The following is a 24,516-nucleotide window of genomic DNA, read 5'->3' as shown; positions in this document are numbered from 1 at the left end:
GCAAACAAACAACAATAATAATAACAATAATAATTAAACTAATGAAATGAAATTATACGTACTCGAAAAGGAGTAGGAAGAAGTAAAAACTTATGTACAGGGTGAGGAAGCAAAATTTACAATGAGCATTTAGTTGTTTTTTCTCAGCAGACACTACGTCAATTGTTTTGAAACCAAACATATACTGATGTCATAATCATACCTAACACTATTATCCATACCTTTTCACAAACTTTTGCCCATATGAGTAATCAGGAAAGCAAACGTCAAAGAGTGTGTGATTTGCTGAATGCACTCGTCACACCAAAGGAGATTTCAAAAATAGTTGGAGTGTCCATAAAGACTGTTATAATGGAAAGAAGAGAATGACTATGAGCAAAACTATTACCAGAAAGTCTGGAAGATACTATTAAAGAAGAATGGGAGAAGTTGTCACCCCAATATTTGAGGAACACTTGCGCAAGTTTCAGGAAACGTGTGAAGGCAGTTATTGAGAAAGGAGGAGGACACATAGAATAAAAACATTTTCTATTATGGACATTTTCTTGTGGCAAATAAATTCTCATGACTAATTGGTCATACACTGTTTTTCAATCCCTGCCTCAAAATATTGTAAATTTTGCTTCCCCACCCTGTACTCCTACCCCCAATTTCTGATTTCTGATGACGATATGTTATCTATCTATCTGTTACAACCCTGAGGTCATATATGTGTATCTGTAATTTGTCCTGTTATCCCACCCTGGCCTGTAGAGGGCCAGTGGTGTATTTGTCTATATATGTTTGTGTGTTTCAGTCCAGGTGGCTGTATTGGATTGGTGGAACATGCGTCCTGGGGATTGGCCAGCCTGGAGCGCACGGGCCGCTAATTGGTGGAGGAAGACAGAGTCCGCCTTTAAAACCGCCTGTCGACAACCCAGCCCCGCTCCTCGCCCTCGCCTTGCTCCCAACTAACGCCGCCAGTTTCGCATCATTAGAGAGAGTGAGTTTCAACATTTTGAATTCTGTATTTATGCACATTGTAAATAGTTTATGGACACCGCAGCACTTGTTTAGGGTGAGAAGTCAATTTTATTTTCATCACATTTTCTCCTGTTTTTGAGTTAGGAGGCCAGGTTAGTCCTGTGTATTTTTTGTTCTTTTATTTTTATTAGGGAAGTACAGAGTGATTGACTTGGTTTTGTTTGTTATTTTTGTCACTGCTCACCCTACATTAATTAAACTGCTGCTCGGTTTTAATTTAACATTATTTGTCACGGTCTTCCTTGGGAGTGGGAATCGAGTGGGGAGTCATTTTATGTTATGCCTTTTTTTTTACCCCTAGACTAGGGCGTAACAAGTACTGGTACATAAATGATTGATAAGCAAACAAACAACTAAATAAGTAAATAAATAATAAAACTAATGAAATGAAATTATACGTGCTCGAAAAGGAGTAGGAAGAAGTAAAAACTTATGTACTCCTACCCCCAATTTCTGATGACAATATGTTCTCTCTCTCTCTCTCTCTCTCTCTCTCTCTCTCTCTCTCTCAGTGGTTCCCAACCTTTTTTGGCTCATTGCCAAAATTTTAACGTCACAAATTTCTGTCGGCCCCAGACATTCAAAACAGAGACCTTTTTTTTTTTTGTTTTCACTAAAATTAATGTTTTTGATTATGTAATAGTTTACTCTATTATGTTGCAAATAAATGCTAATTTTAGACGACATTTAGTCGACATAATGTATATTATTCTGGATGGAGGCTGTAAATCCAGGTGTAGATTACTGCACAAAGTGAGAATATGATTTTCCTTGGTCAGTCCAGCTTGGATTTACAAGGAGGACAATTAATACTGAACAAACAAGAACTGAAACTATGAATTATGAAAGAGCTGCAGCATTTGAAACAGACCACAATGAACATTTGACAGATAAACAGAACCACAGTGCTGCAGTTTCAGACTCACAGTTTGTCATGCCTTTTATGGATTGGGATTGTCTCTGTCAACTCACCATATAATTTTTATTAGTAATGTCTTTGTTGGTTTTTTTTATTATCAACTACTAGAAATTTCAGGTGACCCCACGGTTGAAAAACACTGGTTTTATAACATAATTAGTTACTTATTACTATTTATTATTAAAACTACTTCATTATTTGCTGTTTTTACTCGTACTTTCTAATGTGCAATTGTCTGTTTTTTCACTGTTGTTTTTATATGGACCTCCTCGCTTACTCTCACCAGTCTGGATGGACCCCCTCACCCTCACCAGACGCACCCCCTCAGCAGTCTGCATATACCCCCACCCTACTGCATCCCCACAGACTAGAATTACATCAGCAAATGGATGTGGGTCAGTCCTGGTCTCATCTACAGCCTGTCCGTCCATGGCAGTGGATCTCTCCTTCACTGTGGTTCTCCCTGAGGTTTCTTTTTTTCCCACTGGGTTTTTTTGGAGTTTTTCCTTGCTGAGATGGAGACTCTAAGGATGGAGGATGCCCGAGACATTGATCCATTTGCTTCACCGACTGTTTACTAACTGATTACTTGACTGTTTGTATATTTTCATTGTGTTTTTTTTTTTTTTTTTAATCAATTCAACAATTTCTGTAAAGCCCTGTGAGGCGACTTTGTTGTGATACTGGGCTCTAAGAATAGAATTGAATTATAGTTATTGTTATTCATATTTTCTTGTGCTGCTTTTGGAACCTCAATTTCCTGAGGGCTCTGCCCAAAGAATCAATAAGGCTCTATCTAATCTAACCTTTTTTATTTATTTATTTATTTTTTGGCTTCGTCAATTGGGACTTTTGTGCTAGTCCCCTTATTTTTTTTTTGGCCTTCCCTTGTTGTTGATATCTTTAGCAAATGAACAAAGAAATACCATTACATCTAATCTAATGTAATTTAAAATAATATAATTTAATCTAACCTAATCTAAATTGAACACCATGTATTATTAAATACTAGAAAATACTAGATTTTTACTGAAAAATACAAAATGTACAGGAGAGAAAATAGTAATGAATCACTTATGAAAGGTTAAATGCAGAGAAAAATTCGTCTGGAAGGTCTAATGAGCCTGGGTATAACTCTAGTTCAGTCGCTGATGGATAAAAATCTGAGCTAAATTCAGCTAATGTTTGTAAAATATCCTAATGGGTCGATCTCTTCTTAAGCGGTATGTAAGATAATTACTGATTACTAATACAAATGCACTCGATGACCCCTGACCTTAAGGCTAATGACGTTCATCTTGTCATCTGTTAACTATTTATTTATTTTGAACATGCAAAGAAACAAAATAACATAAAACAAAGCAAATTGAGACAAAAAAAAAAAAAAAACATTTAAATGAACAGAATCTATCTTCAAGTACGTGCAAGTCTGAATTTTGCACGGTCGAAAAGGAGTAGGAAGAAGTATAAACTTATGACCCCTGACCTTGTCGTAGAGGTTGCCGGCGTTCTTTCTGTCGTCCTCGTCGCTGCTGTCCTCTGCCGGCGGGCTCTGCCTCTTCATGTCGTCGCCCAGGTAGTGTTCGAAGACGCTGGAGAAGGCCACGGCCGACAGCATGCACACCACCGGGGTCAGCGTGAGCATCAGACGCACCATGACGCCGGCGAAGTACACGGCGCTGATGGCGTACAAGGCCACTGCAGACAGGAAGTACAGAGACGGAGGAGGTTACAGGTGGTCGGGACGCTCACACCCAAGCATGACGAGGTTAATGTCACTAAAATATCAGCTAATGTGTTCAGTTTAGTTCAATTTAACGCTGTCGGGTCGTATTAGAAGTTCAGTGCCTCTCTGCTCTGCTGTGGCAGTGACGTGGAACTCAAACACTATAACTAGAGGAATATGAGCGGGTGCATGTGCGGTTTTATCCAAGCAAAAAATTAAAATGAGTACGTAAGAGGAACTAAAGCGACGATTCTCGATAAACTGTTCTTACCAAACACGCGCTCATCATTGATGTTCTTGATGCAGAACCAAAGGCCTGCTGGGAAGGTGCAGACCAGGATGTGGAGGTCAAAGAAGAAGGAGACCCAGGTGGTGGGCTGGTGCTCCGACACTGACGCAATAATGGGGATGTGGATCTTGGCGTAGCTGTGGAGAAATGAGAGAGGACGTTGTTATACTGCAAGTATTAAAGACTTACCTGTTTAGACCGGCTTTTAACCCTTAGCACTGAGACACTATTAGGTTTTACTCTGTGGTCTCTTTTATCATTGTGTGTTGTGTCTTATTGTTTTATGCATATTTATGGTACTTGATTAACCTGTTTCTATCTTATAATTTAATCATGGTTTTAGATGGAAAGCACTTTGGGCTTCTTTACGTTGTTGTAAAGTGCTATAGAAATAAACTTTGATTTGAAGTACAGGGTGGGGAAGCAAAATTTACAATATTTTGAGGCAGGGATTGAAAGACAGTGTATGACCAATTAGTTTATTGAAAGTCATGAGAATTGCCACGAGAAAATTTACATCATAGAAAATGTTTTTATTCTATGTGTCCTCCTTCTTTCTCAATAACTGCCTTCACACGTTTCCTGAAACTTGCGCAAGTGTTCCTCAAATATTGGGGTGACAACTTCTCCCATTCTTCTTTAATAGTATCTTCCAGACTTTCTGGTAATAGTTTTGCTCATAGTCATTCTCTTCTTTCCATTATAAACAGTCTTTATGGACACTCCAAGTATTTTTGCAATCTCCTTTGGTGTGACGAGTGCATTCAGCAAATCACACACTCTTTGATGTTTGCTTTCCTGATTACTCATATGGGCAAAAGTTTCTGAAAAGGTATGGATAATAGTGTTAGGTATGATTATGACATCAGTATATGTTTGGTTTCAAAACAATTGACGTAATGCCTGCTGAGAAAAAACAACTAAATGTTCATTGTAAATTTTGCTTCCCCACCCTGTATTACAAACACAGACGAGACTATCATCTTATAATGAGTTCAAAATGAATCTAAAAACTGTCAAATTATATTTTTATTGCACCACATCATAACAAAATTTATCTCCTGACACTTTACATATAGAGTTGGTCGAAACCAGACTCAAGCCAATTTACAGAATCCAACAGAATCTTGGGTACAGTAATAATTGGAGCTGCCAACATTAGAAGTGTTTTAGTCCTGTCTCTGTTCTATTTTTTTAATATGTCTAAGTGCCAACTGTATTTTAATGGTTTAATTTTTTTTTAACTTACTTTGGCTGATGTGTTATTAATTGTAAATTTTTGTATTGCCAAACTTGTATTGTACTTGTCTGTGTTTCGGTATTTTCTGTTTCATATTTTTTATTGGTGTATACAAGAGGAAACAAAAGTACGTACATATACCAGGGCACACTGATGTCAACATTTACCATGTTTGTATACACCATGAGATATAGATTTGCATTTTTTTAAGAACAAACAACAATGAAACCTGACAGACAATACAATGAAAAGAATAATAAGACATAGTCTGTGTAAAATAATGAAACTGGTCACAAAAACATGAGAAAAAATCAAAATAAAGAAATAAATAAAAGACAAAAAAGGGGGAAGGGAATTATGTTTATGTTTATGTTTACGCATTTGGCAGACGCTTTTTTCCAAAGCAACTTACAGGGGAAAACCAATTAAATCACTCAATCAATCAAAATTTTATTTATATAGCGCCAGATCACAAAAAAAAAGTTATCTCTTGACATTTTATATATAGAGTTGGTCAAAACCAGACTCTAAGTCAATTTACAGAAACCCAACAGAATTACATTGTCTCAAAAAAAAAAAAAAAATTCCATAAACGGTTTCCATTTATTGTAGAATTTGTTCAAGTTTCCCTGTTTTGAATATCTATTTTTTTCTACTTTTAAAAAGGACTGTGTTTCAGTATTTTAAACTTTGTTTTTAAGTTGCATGTTTACAATCTTGTGCTACCTTTTAAGGTGACAATTTAACATCTGTCCAAGGACTGCAGATGAAAAAAATCCATTAGGCAACTGGTGCATTTACAGCAATATGAATGAATGTACAATGTCCCTGTTAAATAAACCAATATATTTAAAAAAAACAAAACAAAAAAAAACAAAAAAAAAAAACAGAAAAGGTCATATTAATGACTGTAATTGTTATCGGACAGGTTTCCTATGACTTAGCACATGTTGTGTTTAAGGCTTTTTATGGTCAACTAATTTTTTTTTTTTTAAGACCACTTTGAAGCACAGTGAAGTCATCTATACTTGGCCTTTCCCAAAAACTGCTGACACTGAAAACACATAATCCACATCTGAAATTAACCATGTGTGACTTTGTTAGAAACTGGATAATTACTGAACTAAACACCCATAGAACTAAACACCTGAATAATAAATATGCATGAATAAACTTCAAACTAAGAGTAATGAAGCAATGAACGTAGAAATAAACATCTGAAATAGGGCTGATTAGACATGGTGATGTATGATTTAATCTGTGGAATAATGTTTGATATTTAATTTTCAACAGTAGAAGATCATAATGTTATTCTATTGTTAATAATAGTGCACATCTAATATAAAAAACACAGAACATTGTGCAAGTTAATGATGTAAACGTGGTTACTGCACACATTACATGTTTACATTTGAATGACATTTTATGACTTTAATTTATGTTGCTAAATAAGTGGTCGAACAATCTTTTAGGAGTTCTCAGACCATTGCTATATTTAAATATTTAACAATCCCTTATAGCTCATAACTGTTTTTCTATATATTTTACTTTACATGCATTACTGTGACATAATAGTTTGTTTTTTTGCTTCTAAATTTGCACTGAAATCATTGAACTCCTTACAAATTAGCTGGTTTTTTTTGTCATTTTTATTTTCTGAGATATTAGCATCACCATTTAGAAACCTAATATCAAGTAGAGGCAACTTCTATTGATACCATTTCTAATACTCAGAGTAAAATAAAGTCCTTCTATACAAATGCTGCTGGAGTTCTTGGCCTGTAGTTAGATTCCCTCCGTCACGTACTTGGAAATCGGTGAAGTTGTGCCAGTATCTTCTCCTTAAACACCGACAGTAATGACAAACATTTGGACAATTTTGCCCAAATGTTCACAGCAACAATTTCTGGTCCAGCGAAAAAAGTTAATCAATATTCAAATGTTTTTATGTTCAAAAAAAGAACTCATCCCAGAGTGGAAAATCATGAGCGATTTGTAAAAACATTTGGCTGAGAACTCCAACTCTGAGCAGCTCATCTATTGCACATCACAGGACTGCATCCCCTGCTAGTTAGTAACTCTTTTTCTCCAGCTGTGGTGTGAATCTGCAGGATTTCATCAATCCTGCCTCTATCTGTTATGATTCTGCCACAGTTTGGCATCTGTTACTGGGTTGACTTGGCAGTTCGGTTTCTCACTCCGCTTGTGGTGTTCCACTGCCTCCATTCCCTTCATGCCAAGTCTGAAACACTCCCACAGTAGAATACACCATGCCTCATGTACATTTATATTTATACGTCTGGCAGCAGTTTCATCCATGCCGTTGTTGGATACCCAATTTTCATTCAATTTGCAATTCCCCTCTTCATTACTCTGAGCGTCCCCCGAAATATGAATGATGTTGGTTCTAAAATCCATCTGTGTGGCGCAAATTACAAGAAAAATACTATCAATTAGTGTAACATTTACAATCACAACTTGAGGGAAAAGTGATTAATAAAATCGAAATCCCTTTGCCGTAGATTTAGGCAGAAAGTTTCAAGGCAAAGTTTCAGGAGGCAGTATTTTTCCTTTCATAGGGTTTGATGTGTATTTTCAGTTCTGACATTTTCCCACCTGACTCCTGCCTTCTGGAGCTTCAATCCAATACCTTTTAAGACTCAGGAAACCACTAAAACCCTGCACGACGCTCACATCCACGTCTTATTGACAGTGAAGGAGAGAGATCTGACTCTGGGAGAGAAAATCAAGTTTGGCTGATGTCAGTTATCTCAGGTCCACGGCTGACCCTTCGCTTTTACTGCACTGCAGCAAAACCTGGCTTCCATCAAACACACTCCGACACACACCGAAGAGCGCTGAGCCGTGTGCACGAAAACACACACATGTATGTGCTCATAAATGTGGTGAGAGTTTGAGAGTTTTACAGCTGATGCTGCAGTCTGGCAGTTTTCTGTAAGCCCAGATCTGCGAGGGAAGAAAAGGAGCATTATCTGTTTAGGATTTTATGACGGGGCTGAGTGACGGGATGACTGACTCACTGCTCCGATATAAAATAGTATTTTGGTAGCTGGAAAAGCTGAGACAAGACTGAAATTCATGGTTTGCAGTTTTGTGTAAGTTGTTGCCATCAGGATAATTAGTTGACTGTTAATTCTCATACAAATAATTGGATTTCATTGTCTTTTTCTGTTCTGTTTATGCCTAAGGAGCATGAGAACTTATATATTCCACTCAAGAACTAAATATTTGTAATAAACCTTGGAACACACAAATAACTTATCTGCAGGTTGGATGAAGCCAAATTTGTGCCTTTTCAAGACCTTACATTTGCATAAATAACAGTTTCACAGTACTCATTATTATTGTGTTGAACCAGTCTTAACCATGTTTGTTGGTGTTATTATTCACCAACATGCGCAAAAAATACACGAAAGAACACAAAACTATATACCAAAAATGTGCTAAAATACACTTAAATGCACAAAAATACATAAAAAAAACACTTTAAAATAGACCAAAATGCACCAAAATACATTAAGAGAATATCTGCAGGTTTGATGAAGGTGAATCTATAACTTTTTTACGACATTTTTCTCTGGGTCTTTGGTCAAATTTCAGTCCTTATATTCACATGAATAACAGTTCAACAGTACTCATACTTATTGTGTTGAACCAGTCTTAACCATGTTTGTTGGAGTTATTATACACCAACATGCACAAAAAATATGCTAAAATACAGAACACAAAAATACAGGGGTTGGACAAAATAATGGAAACACCTTAAAAAATCAACAAAATATAATTTAATATGGTGTAGGTCCGCCTTTTGCGGCAATTACAGCCTCAATTCTCCGAGGTATTGATTCATACAACTTGTGAATTGTTTCCAAAGGAATTTGAAGCCATTCTTCAGTTAGAATACCCTCCAACTCTTTTAGACACGATGGCGGTGGAAATCGACGTCTTACTTGAATCTCTAAAACTGACCATAAATGCTCAATAATGTTGAGGTCTGGGGACTGTGCCGGCCATACGAGATGCTCAACTTCATTAGAATGTTCCTCATGCCATTCTTTAACAATTCTAGCTGTATGGATTGGGGCATTATCATCTTGAGGTGAAGATGTTTCCATTATTTTGTCCAACCCCTGTATATAACAAAAATATGCTAAGATACAAATACACAAAAATACATGAAAAACACTTTAAAATACACTATAATACATAAAGGGGTTGTCTGCAGGTTTGATGAAGGTGAATTTATAACTTTTTAAGACATTTTTCTCTGCGTCTTTGGTCAAATTTCAGTCCTTATATTCACATGAATAACAGTTCAACAGTACTCATACTTATTGTGTTGAACCAGTCTGAACAATGTTTGTTGGAGTTATTATAAACCAACATGCATAAAACATACTAAAATACACTAAAGAACACAAAAACATATTCCAAATATATGATCAAATACACAAAATTACATGAAAAACACCTTAAAATACACAAAAATACACAATAATACATAAAGGGGTTGTCTGGAAGTTTGATGAAGGTGAATCTATAACTTGTTAAGACATTTTTCTCTGCGTCTTTGGTCAAATTTCAGTCCTTATATTCACATGAATAACAGTCTAACAGGCCTCATATTTATTGCGTTGAACCAATCTAAATCATGTTTGTTGGAGTTATTATACCACAACATGCACAAAAAACACACTAAAATACACTAAAGAACACAAAACATATACCAAATATATGATAAAATACACAAAAATACATGAAAAACACCTTAAAATACACTATAATACATAAAGGGGTTGTCTGCAGGTTTGATGAAGGTGAATTTATAACTTTTTAAGACATTTTTCTCTGCGTCTTTGGTCAAATTTCAGTCCTTATATTCACATGAATAACAGTTCAACAGTACTCATACTTATTGTGTTGAACCAGTCTGAACAATGTTTGTTGGAGTTATTATAAACCAACATGCATAAAACATACTAAAATACACTAAAGAACACAAAAACATATTCCAAATATATGATCAAATACACAAAATTACATGAAAAACACCTTAAAATACACAAAAATACACAATAATACATAAAGGGGTTGTCTGGAAGTTTGATGAAGGTGAATCTATAACTTGTTAAGACATTTTTCTCTGCGTCTTTGGTCAAATTTCAGTCCTTATATTCACATGAATAACAGTCTAACAGGCCTCATATTTATTGCGTTGAACCAATCTAAATCATGTTTGTTAGAGTTATTATACCACAACATGCACAAAAAACACACTAAAATACACTAAAGAACACAAAACATATACCAAATATATGATAAAATACACAAAAATACATGAAAAACACCTTAAAATACACTATAATACATAAAGGGGTTGTCTGGAAGTTTGATGAAGGTGAATTTATAACTTTTTAAGACATTTTTCTCTGCGTCTTTGGTCAAATTTCAGTTGTTATATTCACATAAATACCAGTCCAATAGACCTCATAGTTATTGTGTTGAACCAGTCTTAATCGTATTTCAATCCACTAACTTTACGTTTCCATTTGTCCAGGACTAATGTTTCTGCTGCTAAAGCTCATACCTGAACCCCTCCACCCATAGACCAATGTTGGAGGCTCCACTCATTCCCATCTCCGTTAGGATAAAATGATCAACACTAATTACACATTTGACTAACTCTGTACAAAGATTTACAAAGCAAATATAAGGTATTGTGTCTGTGAAATTTTTAATACATCTGAGTGTCAGATTTAAGGATTAATAATCAATTTTACGGATAATTCAGGCCTTAGTTTAGGACACATGTAAGAGTTTTTAAAGATCTGGGAACAACCTGAATAAAGGAAAAAGCCTCTGAAAATGGACTATGATTAAAAAAAGCTGTAATTCCTACATAGTTAATGCAATATTTATATTAAAATCCTTGAATTAAAGCTGAAAGTTGTTTCATTCACTGTTTCAGATCCACTGTGATGGCAAAAAGCGGCAGAATTACAGAATTTTTGCCACAGTTTAAATACTTATGCCTATTACAGAAACAAAGACACTCCTGTAATGACAGGTGCTGACAGAAGTTAAACACCTCAAGATAAGGTCATTTAAAGAGCGTGACAACAGTAACATTTTCTCTGTTTCTGTCCAGATAAATAGATGTAAATATTATGTAATAATCGTCTCCGCCGTATCGTTGGCGTTTGACTAAAATATTGAAATGTCCCAATTTACCTTTGTAAAAACAGATTATAACTTTCTGTACAATAAAGAATAATTATCGATATTATTCTTTACTTAACTCTCAGGGGAGATTAAACTTGAATACATTAAAACTTGGGCTTCACACTAAATGAACCAGCAGACGAGGTGAAATAAATCTGCACTGATAATTACTCTATTTCTCACCTCGCCGTTTTATCTCCGACAATTTCCAAGATTTATATTAAAGGCGTTAGAGTACCTAATTTAAAGCCAATTTATTATCGGTACTGAGGTAAGGAGCTTCACATCCGGTGGAAAAAAGTACAACTCACCAATTTTAACGACTTACCCAGTATCCCACAGGGAGTAGAAGCGCCCACTCCACGGAGCAATGTACCCTGAAGGTGAAAAACACACACAGCAGCCATATGGATTCAGTTAGATTGTGCTTGTTAAGTACATTTAAAACAAACTGGCATCCGTTCCACAGCCCACACAGGGGGACCTGCGAGCGGCTCGGCCCGTCGGAGCCGTGTGGTCACGCGTCGTTGAGACGTGTAATTGGTGTGCAACGTTGGTGCTGCACGTATCGATCATATAACGACTCTGTAATGTGTGTGCGCGGTTGTGTGTTGCGGACATGATTGGTGGCCTTAATGAGCTCTCCGTGCCCTGCTGTCCACTCAGCTCGGCAGCACCGTGATAAATGAGGACACGCAAACTAATCACCGCCGTTGCGTCGCGAAACGGCGAGGCCAGCAGGTGCCGTTATCGTACGTTCAGCACCAAATGGATGCGTGATGTCAGAGGACGGCTGCCTCTAATCATAAACAGCGATCGTATTGCATGTAGCGTTTCAGAGGCTGCCGGAGGGGAGATAAATCTTTTAATTAGAGTGAAAGTGCTTATCACAGCGACTAAGTGTCTCCTGTCGTATGAGCGCCCGAAGCCACTGTCTGTTTGGGTGGAAAGTCACACAGGGTGTCAATCACACTGTAGAGCAGGGGTCTCAAACATGCGGCCCGGGGGCCAAATCCGGCCCGCTAAAGATTCCAATCCGGCCTGTGAGATGAATTTACAAAGTGCAAAAAATCCACAATCAGGTTCCACAAACAGACCAATACAATCTCAAGTAAAATAATAACATAATAACCTACAAAAAAGAATGACTCCATATTTTCCTTCTCTTTCTGATGTAAAAAAAAAAATTACATTATGTCACTGAATAATGACAACTTCAAATTTTTGTCTTTGTTTGAGTGCAAAAAATAACATTAAATTATGAAAATATACACATTTAAAAACTATCCTGTAACAATTAAATGTGAATAACCTGAACAAATATGAACAACCTGAAATGTCTAAAGAAAATTCAGCACAATTTGAACAATTTTCTGCCTGTTCCTCTGTGTTTAGTGTCTTTGTAGATCTGATCCATAAATGCACATGTAGAAATGATAAGTCGAGGCAGAATATAGTTAAAATTGTACTTGCTATTCTTCAGAAATTTCAGTTTTTTCATGTTATTCACATCTTTTTTGTTTGGATAGTTTATAAAAGTAAGTATTTTCATAATTTAATGGATTTTTTTGCACTGAAACAAAGACAAAATTTGGAGTTGTCATTATTTATAGGTTATTATGTTATTATTTTACTGATGTGGTCCACTGGAGATCAAATCGGGCTGAATGCGGAACCTGAAAGAAAATAAGTTTGAGACCCCTGCTGTAGAACATCTTCACGTTTTTACCAAAGCATTCCTCTGACTTTCACATCTATTTGAAGCATAAACAATATGGACAAAATTATTCAGACATGTTGATAATATTTGTCGTTCTCTGACTGTAAATAATAATTTTCTGCCATGACTAACCATCTACTTTCTTCACCCTTTACACAGGATGGAGATCGCTGGGTGACCATTGAGCGATCGAAAATTGGACGGATCTCTCAACGATCTCCTAAGCCTCGAAAATGCCGTTTCTGTGTTAAATGTTTGGGAGATCCTTGTGCGCTCGTTGTGCCTTTGACCCCCTTCGAGATAGTTGTACCCGTTCCCTAATTGATCTCTCAACCATCTCTACCTTCGGGGTGAAAAATTTGGCGTTCATTGAAAGATTGCTCACTGGGAGATTGATGAGATCGTTGAGGACTTCTTGAGCATTCGTTGAGAGTTTGCTTCCCTTGGCGTTCGTTGAGATTGTTTTGGACCAAGTCAAAACTTTGAGGAGACCGTGGAGAACACTGAAACATCTTTGAGAAATCTGGCCATTTTTTCCATCGCTCAACGATCTCTCAACGATCACCAAAGGGTTAGAAAAATCTCTCAATCTTTTATATCTCAAATCAGCATGAACAGGATATCTTAGAGCTGTGGCCATGATGTGTCCCAATATTTTTGTCCATATAGTTTATAAAACATTAATATTTCCTTAAGGTTTAAGGGAGGATTTTTCTTCCTAAGTGAGATGTGAAGAAAGTAGATGGTTATTTGTGGTAGGAAAATATTATTTACAGTCAGGGCATGAAAAATATTTTAGAAATTTAGTGGTAGAACGTTGAAAATCATCATCATGGAGAGAAAACAAAACAAAACAAAAAAACAGTCTTGAGAGAAATTAAGTAAAAACCACCTCTGGACCAAAGATAAAACAAAACTAACCAATGGAATGATATTAGTCACAAAATAAAACTATATTATGACATTTATCATAACCGTTTTGTATCCCAGACCCCTGTTGGAAAAGAAACACCTGAATTCAACATGTCCCAATACTTTTGTCTATATAGTGTATTTTCCTCAACATACACTATTTACTATTTATACACTATAGAGGCAGAACTTCAAATTCAGCTATATTTCCTGTGTATAGTGATGAAACATCTCAGTGCCTGACATTTATTCCTTTGGCTTGAAGGTTCCGGTTGGGTTCTTCTTTGTATTTGATCAAAGTTTTTAAGTATTAGTGTGTATCTGCGTAACTTTACTCTCCTAACACTGCTGATTCCCTTTTCATCATTCGTTATAACCTGAAAAAAAAAGTATGACTTTGGCAGTTATGCTATGAGACTAATAATACGCAGATGTCTTCAGGTCCAGTCTCTGATTAAACATGAAAAGTGTGCGGAGGGTCAAAATACGACTCAGGTGTAATAACTTCCTGTCTCGTGGTGAATCATTAAAATTTGTCTTCAGGGCAAGCCTTGAACCAGTCAGACTGGACTAAATACCTGTGAGGTGTAACAACTTCGGTTTCATGATAAATCCACAAATTTAAAAATGTAAAATCAAATGTGCGGTAGTTTTGTAGAGCAATTTAATATCCTTTAATCGCCGGCGTCTGTAGGTGATGTTGACCAAATTTCAACTCATTTAACTCAAGTGTATGAGAGGAGTTTGAGAAAATATGTGGGAAAAGAAAAACTTCACAAAAAATGAACAGAACATAACATATGATTCAATATGGTAGACTTCCTGTTCTGTTGAGGTCATGTGACCAATTCCAGTTTCTGTAGTTATTGATGTGGCAGTCCTCTATAGACATGCAGTATATGGTGAGTGGGGATGTAACGATATGAAAATTTCATATTACGGTTATTGTGACCAAAATTATCACGGTTATCATTACACTGGTCAACAGCACATTTATTGTTTAAGTTTTTTGAGCTGATTTAGGATCATTTTGGTGTGCTGAATCCAAAAATCACATTAATTTTGCTCAATCAGGTCAACTTTCTGAACTATGCTACATATTGGCTTTTTAACATTTTTGCTTACATTTATGGGTATTTTCACATCATGTGATACAAAATTCTTTCATATTTCTTGCAATAAACGAGTTCTGAAGATTTTGCTTTTGCCAATTTATGATTAATGTTTTTTTTAATATTACAGGTGAATGAAATGGCTTCGACTAGAAGATCTTGCAAAAATAAGCCTGACGTATTCTGCTACATCTGCGCTGAATACACCATTGTACCTAACAGGAATCAAGTCACAAGTTTCATAAAGTGTGCTTACCAATCTTATTTTGGTATTAATTATTATATTTTGTGAGAAGATCAAATTTTTCAAAATCAAATTAGCAAAAGTACCTGACCTGATTGAGAAAAACAGATGTCATTTTTGGATTTAGTGGTGCAAAATGGTCCTAATTCAGTTGAAAAAACCTAGACAACTTGCAAAAAACATTTTTTTGTAACCCAGTGTTATTATTGTGGTATTGTTGTAATGTGTTCAAAATGTTCAAAAACTACTTATACACACACTGAAATAATGTAACCAAGTTGTATTTTGAAAAAAAACAACAAAAAACAAAGAAATGACACACACAATGTACTTTCTGTGACAGAAACGTTCAAATATTAACCTGTCAACATCAAACATACAAATGTGCATTAAAGATAGCACCTTATGAGCCATAAGAGATATCTGCACCAGGGGTGGAAATAATAGGATTTTATCAATATTAATGTTATTGTGGATTCTGTTTACCAATCCAATTCCTTATCAAGACTCCTATCGGTTCCTGAGTGTTTCTTTGAGTGAGGAAAAAAAGGAGTTGGACAGGTCTGTCAGCTGGATGAGGATCTGAAGCAGCAGGGGGGTGGGGTGGGGGACGGTTTTACAGTAGCATGGACCCGGTCCGTGCACGCGCTCAAACGAACCGGGTCCGTGTGCTCGCTCACTGGGATGGACCCGGGTCCATGTGCACGTAATCGGACAGACCGGGTCCTTGCAGGAGCCCATTATCCCCCAAGTGTGGAGCTGTGTCCATGCAGGTGCCTTCCACCATGTTTTCAGAGGCCAAACATTACAAACTGCATACACACGCCTGGAGTGTCGCTGCTTGACCAGGAAACGAAGAGCATCACCGTGATTTTTAGAGTGCGGTAATCGAACACGGTTATCATAATAATTAGAATTTAAACGGTAACACTAACCGTCAGAAATTTTACCGCGGTTTATCATTATACCGGTAATCGTTACATCCCCAATGGTGAGTAACTATTTTTGGTAATTTCTGCACACATTACAAGGCAGTGATAGAAATCCTAACCAAGTGAGGACAGTGAGTCAACGATCTCAGGTCCAATGTGGTCTCCAGGGTCTGTAAGGTCCACCTCTGCATGAACAGTGAGCGGACCTGCTTTGTTAGGTACCATGAAGTAATGGTACTAATGTAAGGAATGGTGTTCAGAGGGATCATGTGGATGTGGACAGGGGTCTGGATCAGCACTTATTTTGTTGTAATGTTCTAAAAGTTATGTTCTAATGTTCTAAAACAGTGGTTCTCAACTGACAATATCATCTGACCCCGCCCCCTTAACCACCTAATCACATAATCCCCTAAAGAGTAACTTGTAAGTGAGATATAAGAACTTATTTTTAGACAATAAACCTTGAAAATCTTATTTCAAGAAATCTTACCAAGATCATTTTCACTTGTTCCATTGGCAGATTTTTTTTTTTGCTTAATTCAAGCAAAAACATCAACAAATCTGAAAAATACACTTGGTAGAATTTAGATTTTTGCAGTGAGGTGAGTGGTGATCACTTTGACTTTCTCACAGCTTTATCTACAGAGCTATATAACCCACCACGTCCTCCTCATATGGGTCTGATGCGTTACTTTTAAAATTACGTACCACCACCCCACCCCACAAATTTTTTCCGGGCATGGGGAAGACGCTAGTAGGCCCATGATGCCTTTAGTGGGGCGTGGTTCAAAAAAGGTTGAGAAACTCTGTTCTAAAATACATGTTCCTTTCACATTACATGTATTTTTGTTGTATTTTCTATATTTAGTTCTTAGATTTTTTTTTTCTTTTTTTTGCTACTTACAGGTAAGGAACCAAATATGGTACCTTGATTGACCTTGAGTTTTTACACAACAACATTTTTTGACAAATTTCACAACAGTAATATAGTCGTTATATCCTCCAATAACGCACTAAGGTTGAAATTTTGAATTTCAGAGTATTTCTATGAGTGAAATATTAAGGGTGAATCATGAATTCCAAGAAAGAAAGAAATAAAGTGTAAAATAAATAAATTAATAATAATAATTGAAATTGCCAAGCCTGGTGTGTGTGCAAATTATCCATGTCCGTCAAACACAGAATAAAATGAGTAAAAGCTGTGGGTTTTAGGGCTGCGCAGTCACGATGTAGAATGTACTTGTTAAAAATGTCATTAAACAACTTTTCTGCTGCTTGACACAAAAGGAAAACTGACATCGGCTGTCTGATGTAATAGAACACAGAGCCAATTGTACTCGCTCTTGATCACTTTGTCAGTGATCTGACTGATTTCACTCACAGAAAAGGGATGAAACATGACTGTGAAAAACCAGCAAAAATGAAAATGTGCTTGTGAGATGAAAATAAACACCAGCTGTATGAAATTATTAGCGACAGACAGGATGATCTCGACTAAAATCAAGTAACTGTGTCGACAAAAAGATTCACCCTGCTAAAAAACATCCCGATCATTATTTCTTCCCAAATTCAGAGTCATCCTGTTGAGACTGTGTGTTTCAGTGAAAAACTACATGTTGTAAAGTTGTTTTTCCAGTATCGTGCAGCTGAACATTACTTACATCGCAGCTCTGACCCCGTTCAAACTGGCAAATGTTTTACACGGTTCACACAGTTTGTGCCGGTCTTTCTCACAGTGATTTATCCTCGTCAGTCATTATCAAAGTGACCTTTTACTGGCATTTTGCAAATTTACACTTTGAATAAAAATGGATTTTGTCTTAGAACAGACACTTCTGCACAGACACCTGCTGGTTTGACTTCATTGAAGCTCTCATTTGGACAGACTAGACCTGAAACTACGGCTGCTCGGATCTTTAGTTGGTCTTTTGGTCACTGAAGTCCCGCCCTGAGTCCCTAATGTTTCCATTTCTGGTTAAAACCCTGTTGTAGTCGAGTAAATAGATGGTGCCAGTTTTCCTTGTCCTACGCCAGTTCTTTGGGAAGTGAAACAGAAAGACGTGGTTGGAGAAAAAGTACTGGCTCTGAACTAGTACTGGAGCTGCCTCAGAGGAAAAGAAGGATTTGTCAAAGTATGAGTTACAACTTTCCCTCGCACATAAAACTCTAACTGATCTGCCCAAATATTACAGCACAATTTAAAAAATCATCGCTGTAGGGCAGAAACCTTGTAAGTACATTTTTGGTCTCAATAAAACGATTCTATTGATCGGTCTTCACACTGACCTGATGGTTTTAGAAATATTTAACCAATGAAAAGTGTTGAAAATGGCTTGTGACTACATCTCTTAACTCCATTCATTTACTTAGAATATGCATCGTTTTTCCAGTTCCCTGGAAAATAACACTGGGTTACCAAAAAATGTTTTTTGCAAGTTGTCTAGGTTTTTTCAACTGAATTAGGACCATTTTGCACTGCTAAATCCAAAAATGACATCTGTTTTTCTCAATCAGGTCGGGTTTTTTTTGCTAATTTGATTTTGAAAAATTTGATCTTCTCACAAAATTGATTACATTTTTGTGACTTTATCAGTTGATTTTTTATATAATTCTCACCCAAAATAGGTTTTAAGAGAAAAAAAATCATTTTCTAACAGGATTCCTGTTAGGTACAATGGTGTATTCACCGCAGATGTAGCAGAATACGTCAGGCTTATTTTTGCAAGATCTTCTAGTCGAAGCCATTTCATTCACCTGTAATATTAAAAAAAAACATTCATCATAAATTGGCAGAAGTAAAATCTTCAGAACTCGTTTATTGCAAGAAATATGAAAGAATTTTGTATCATATGATGTGAAAATGCCCATAAATGTAAGCAAAAATGTTAAAAAGCCAATATGTAGCATAGTTCAGAAAGTTGACCTGATTGAGCAAAATTAATGTGATTTTTGGATTCAGCACACCAAAATGATCCTAAATCAGCTCAAAAAACTTAAACAATAAATTTGTTGTTGACCAGTGTAATCATTTTGGACTAAGAGGTTTCCACCCAACAGCAACAGCACAGGCGTAAGAGCAGCCGCAGCACACACGCTAATGTTTGGGCTGCAGCAGGAGGTAATGACTGTTCCCTCCGGAGAAAATCTGACTGAGAACTCCGGCGAACGGGTTAATGAAAAGTAGGATGCAGCACAGAAGCCATGAGTCGGACGTTCAAAGCATGTTAAGTTTCATTTTAGTGCTGCGACTCACGACTAATTTTCTAACAACCAATCTTTTGACTAGTCAACAAATATACATGATTAATTTAACCCTTTCATGCATACTGTCACTACAGTGGACAGTTATTCTACAGCTGCTCTCTTGTATGTTTATGGGTTTTGTTGTTTTAGTTCCATATCAGCCAACACAGTGGAAGCTTATGCATCATCTCATACACTGACATTCATCCCATTACTGTAACGTTGCTGATCTTGATAAACCTGGTCTGCAGTTATACATTTTAGTGTAAATCAATTCGGAATTTTGTCGCGACGTGCATAGTGGGAAAGGGAGGTTCGCGCAGCCGCCTGACAGCGGCAGTGCAACCATACAGGGTGGGGAAGCAAAATGTACAATATTTTGAGGCAGGGATTAAAAGACAGTGTATGACCAGTTAGTTTATTGAAAGTCATGAGAATTTATTTGCCACAAGAAAATTGACATAATAGAAAATGTTTTTAATTCTATGTGTCCTCCTTCTTTCTCAATAACTGCCTTCACACGCTTCCTGAAACTTGCGCAAGTGTTCCTCAAATATTGGGGTGACAACTTCTCCCATTCTTCTTTAATAGTATCTTCCAGACTTTCTCGTAATAGTTTTGCTCATAGTCATTCTCTTCTTTACATTATAAACAGTCTTTATGGACACTCCAACTATTTTTGAAATCTCCTTTGGTGTGACGAGTGCATTCAGCAAATCACACACTCTTTGACGTTTGCTTTCCTGATTACTCATATGGGCAAAAGTTTGTGAAAAGGTATGGATAATAGTGTTAGGTATGATTATGACATCAGTATATGTTTGGTTTCAAAACAATTGACGTAGTGCCTGCTGAGAAAAAACAACTAAATGCTCATTGTAAATTTTGCTTCCCCACCCTGTATGATATTATATGAATGAAGCAAACATGCGGAAACGGCGGAAATGGTGGAGGAATATGCATAGAGGGAAGGGAGCTCCTGCCGTTTCCGCGTCGTGTCTGTAGCAGCTGCCACTGTCAGGCGGCTGCGCAAACCTCCCTTTCCCACAATGCACGTCGCGACAAAATTCCGAAGATACCCGTGTTACCTCCCGGCTCTGTTTGTAAACACATGGTCTGTTTGTGGTGGATGACACTAAGAAATTGTTCACCGTAATGCAAGAGACTCAGGTGAGTAATGACAGAAAGACTTACAGATTCGTGATACATAGGCTACGACTGAGGTTTTACAGATTTGATGAAAAATTGGTCACGAAAGTCTCCCGCACCTTTAAACATACTTCACGATTACTCACAAGGGACACTGACAACACAATACTCCTCACCACTCACCAGCGATGTGTTACAGAGGAGTCATTTATCAGACCTTCTATGTGTCCTACAGTGATGCTATTTGACTGACGTCCTGCGCGAAGACCAGACACCCACAGCAGATTACAGTTCATCTGTGCATCCAGATCTATTATCTCTGACAGAGTTAAGTCTCCAGCATGAAATTGCTATCATCAGTGACTGTGACTGTTTCAGTGTGTGGAAGAAAAAGACATTCTGCATCATAATAGAAATCACCTACCTACTTAAAATACCCACATGCTGCATCAACTCCCAATCCATTACACCATCTGAACAACTGTCACTCTCTCCACAGTTCAATTTCCTCATAATTGCTGTTTGCTGATAAGCGCCTGTTGCTTCCTTCTACCATTCATTAAAAAACCCAGACAAGCTTGCTTTAATCTGAGGAATGTGTGACAGGTTTTTTAAATCGTGTACAGCCAGACGGGAGAAACTTAAAACCAACAAACAAGCATTAAAATGACAAAACAGTCCCGTGCAGAACCAGGTGACTAGTTCTAATCAAGTGTGCACGACCAGGATTTGTTAGCCTTGTAGCATAATTACCTAAGTCAATCACTATATGGACAAAAGTATTGGGACACATTGAATTGAGGTGTTTCTTTTCTAACAGGGGTCTAGGATACAAAACAATGACGAAAAATATGATAATAGTTTTATATTGTGATAAATATCATTGCACTGGTTAGTTTGGTTTAAATTGTTATCTTTGCCTCCAAAATGCCTCAGATGTTTTTTACTTAATTTCTCTCAACATTGTTTTTTTTTTTTTTTTTCTATCCATGACTGATTTTAAATGTTCCTTTTTTTGTGTTCTGACTATAAATAATCATTTTCCACCACAAATAACCATCTGCTTTCTTCACATCTAGCTTACAAACATCTCACATTAAAGCTGCGTATGACTTTTGTCATCAATTCTTCATCAAATCTGTAAAACCCGAGTCATAGCCTAAGTGTCACAAATCCGTAAGTCTTTCCATGATGACGCACCTCAATCTCTTCCCTCACAGTGAACAGTTTCAAAGTGTACCACACACCCGCTTTCCCTCGGTCGACATGTTTGTTGTTGCTGCTACTGCGGCCGTGTGGAGCTCCGCCTCCCACAATGCACATCTTGACAAATTTCCGAAAATGCCTGAGTGACCTACCGGCTCTGTTTGTAATGGATTGTTTATGGTGGACAACACTTCGAAATTGTTCACTGTGAAGGAAGAGAATCGGGTGCGTAATCACGGACAGACTTACGGATTCGTGACACTTAGGCTATGACTCAGGTTTTACAGATTTGATGAACAAATGGTGACATAAGTCATACGCAGCTTTAATGTGAGATTTCTGTAAGGCAAGGCAAGTTTATTTGTATAGCACATTTCAGCAGCAAGGCAATTCAAGGTGCTTCACAAAGGACACTGAAATACAACGACAGGGAAAAAGAAACACATTTAAAACATTAGAAAAGAAACATGTAAAAGGTGATTAAAAACAGCAAGTAAGAAAACACATAAAATCCAAAAATAAGCTAGATGTGACGAAAGCAGATGGTTATTTGTGGTAAAAAATAATTACTTATAGTCAGAACACGAAAAATAAATACTGCTGAAAATACCGGAAATACTGCTGTTTATAAACTATAGGGACAAAAATATTGGGACACATCATGGCTACAGCTTGTAGGATGTCCTGTTCACAATGATTTGCAATATAAACATCAATATCAATAATCAATATGACATTTTTCACAATATAAAACTATATTATGACATTTGTTGTTATCGTTTTGTATCCCAGACCCCTGTTAGAAAAGAAACACCCGAATTCAACATGTCCAATTACTTTTGTCCATATAGTGTAGCTGTGGTCAGAGGTCCAGCCTCCTCTCACTCTATTCTCTAATAAAGCAGAGCACCATCTCCTCTCCACCTGAATTCAACATGTCCCCATACTTTTGTCCATATAATCGATAAATTAGGCAACTGTGCTAATTCTATAGTGTCTTTGATATCGACATACATATTCTTGAGTGTTTTTCTATTACACTCAAGGAAAAAAGAAACGCGCCATTTTCATTTCCTCGATTTTTTCAGAAATATGACAGTTATTGCAAAATTGCAAACTACAATGAGTTCAGTACTGTTCTGAGTCCAAATTAAATGATTGTTTTCCTGGTTCCGGTTGATTGATTTTGAGTTGCAATCAGAACTGTATTTGTGCATTCCTCACCCATGTCTGCTCATGAGTGAAACTCACAGATGAATTGGACCTCTCCTTAATTGTGCACAACCATTCCCTATAAAAAGACACCGAAATGGAGCAAAAACACATTTGTCCACAATGCCACCACTACTGTAACTGGAGAGAGATCGGGCCATCGGCATGTTTCAAGCTGGACGGAGCAGACGGGCCGTAGCCACGGTGTTTGGAGTCCACCACTCTACCGCTGGATGCCTTGCTGAGGGTTACCACACCACCGGCTCCTCCAACAACCGTCCCAGATCTGGTCGACCACATGTTACAACCGCTGCACAGGACCGTCCCAATAGGCTGTCACATCTCTGTGACAGGTTTCGGCCCAACATGGCCCGGTCTCTCTCTGGTTGCAGTAGTGGTGGCATTGTGGATAAATGTGTTTCTGCTCCATTTTGGTGTCTTTTTATAGGGAATGGTTGTGCACAATTGAGGAGAGGTCCAATTCATCTGTGAGTTTCACTCATGAGCAGACATGGGTGAGGAGTACACAAATACAGTTCTTACTGCTAATCAAAATCAATCAACTGGAACCAGGAAAACAATCATTTCATTTTGACTCAGAATAATACTGAACTCATTGCAGTTTGTAATTTTGCAATAACTGTCATATTTCTGGAAAAATCGAGAGAATGAAAATGGTGCGTTTCTTTTTTCCTTGAGTGTATATTTTTTCGTTATTTGTATCTAGCCGAGAACTACCTCTTAGAAAAATTTTGTTATGGTGCACGTAATGACAATAAACATTCTTGAATCTTGAATATATGAGGCTAACAAAATGATGCATCAGGTGCAGTGTGTGATTTCAGAATTTCAATGTGAACTGACCTATGTATGTCAGGTAGATGACCGAGAGGAAAACCACGCCGGCCGCCAGAGACACCCCCAGGAAGAAGAGCGTCTGGAACTCCTGTCTGGTCAGCCTGTCCTTCAGGTACTGCAGGAAGGCGTAGACCTGGAGCAGCACAAACACACCTGCAGGGACCAACAAGACCAGGGTCACCATCTCAAAGTCACTGTTCAGCGCTTTTCCACTTTAATGTGATGATACAGGGTGTTACAGGGGATGAGGAAAACTAAAACAGCACATATTGTCAGGCATTCTTCATCATTGTTTACTTACTCATCTCTACTTTATATTCTTCATTATTTCAGCTAAACCGTGTGTTTTTGGTTTGTGGATAAACTATTGAACGTCTTCAGTAACCATCCAATTCATGCGTTTCCTTTTGCTTTTATTGGATTTGTTACCTTTGTCTTCTTTCATCTGTGCTTAAAAAACCTGTCCACACTAACAAGGATATTTTTCT

The 24,516-nt window shown here is 37.2% G+C and overlaps 1 protein-coding gene across 1 annotated transcript in view; it reads right to left on the bottom strand.

The window, feature by feature from the left end:
* LOC115435750 (dolichyl-diphosphooligosaccharide--protein glycosyltransferase subunit STT3B-like) overlaps positions 1-24,516 on the bottom strand; it is a 165,262-nt gene that overhangs the window by 29,832 nt on the left and 110,914 nt on the right. Inside the window, exons 7-10 of the mRNA XM_030158356.1 lie at positions 24,035-24,181; positions 11,769-11,817; positions 3,940-4,094; positions 3,429-3,640 (exon numbers count right to left, since the gene is read on the bottom strand). Coding sequence (XP_030014216.1) covers positions 3,429-3,640; positions 3,940-4,094; positions 11,769-11,817; positions 24,035-24,181 — 563 coding nt within the window. The remainder of the gene's footprint in view (positions 1-3,428; positions 3,641-3,939; positions 4,095-11,768; positions 11,818-24,034; positions 24,182-24,516) is intronic.

Source organism: Sphaeramia orbicularis, chromosome 16, assembly GCF_902148855.1.
Source record: "Sphaeramia orbicularis chromosome 16, fSphaOr1.1, whole genome shotgun sequence".
NCBI classification, from domain to species: domain Eukaryota; kingdom Metazoa; phylum Chordata; class Actinopteri; order Kurtiformes; family Apogonidae; genus Sphaeramia; species Sphaeramia orbicularis.
Note: the sequence above shows the minus strand (reverse complement) of the source record. Positions and strands in the feature narration are given on the sequence as shown.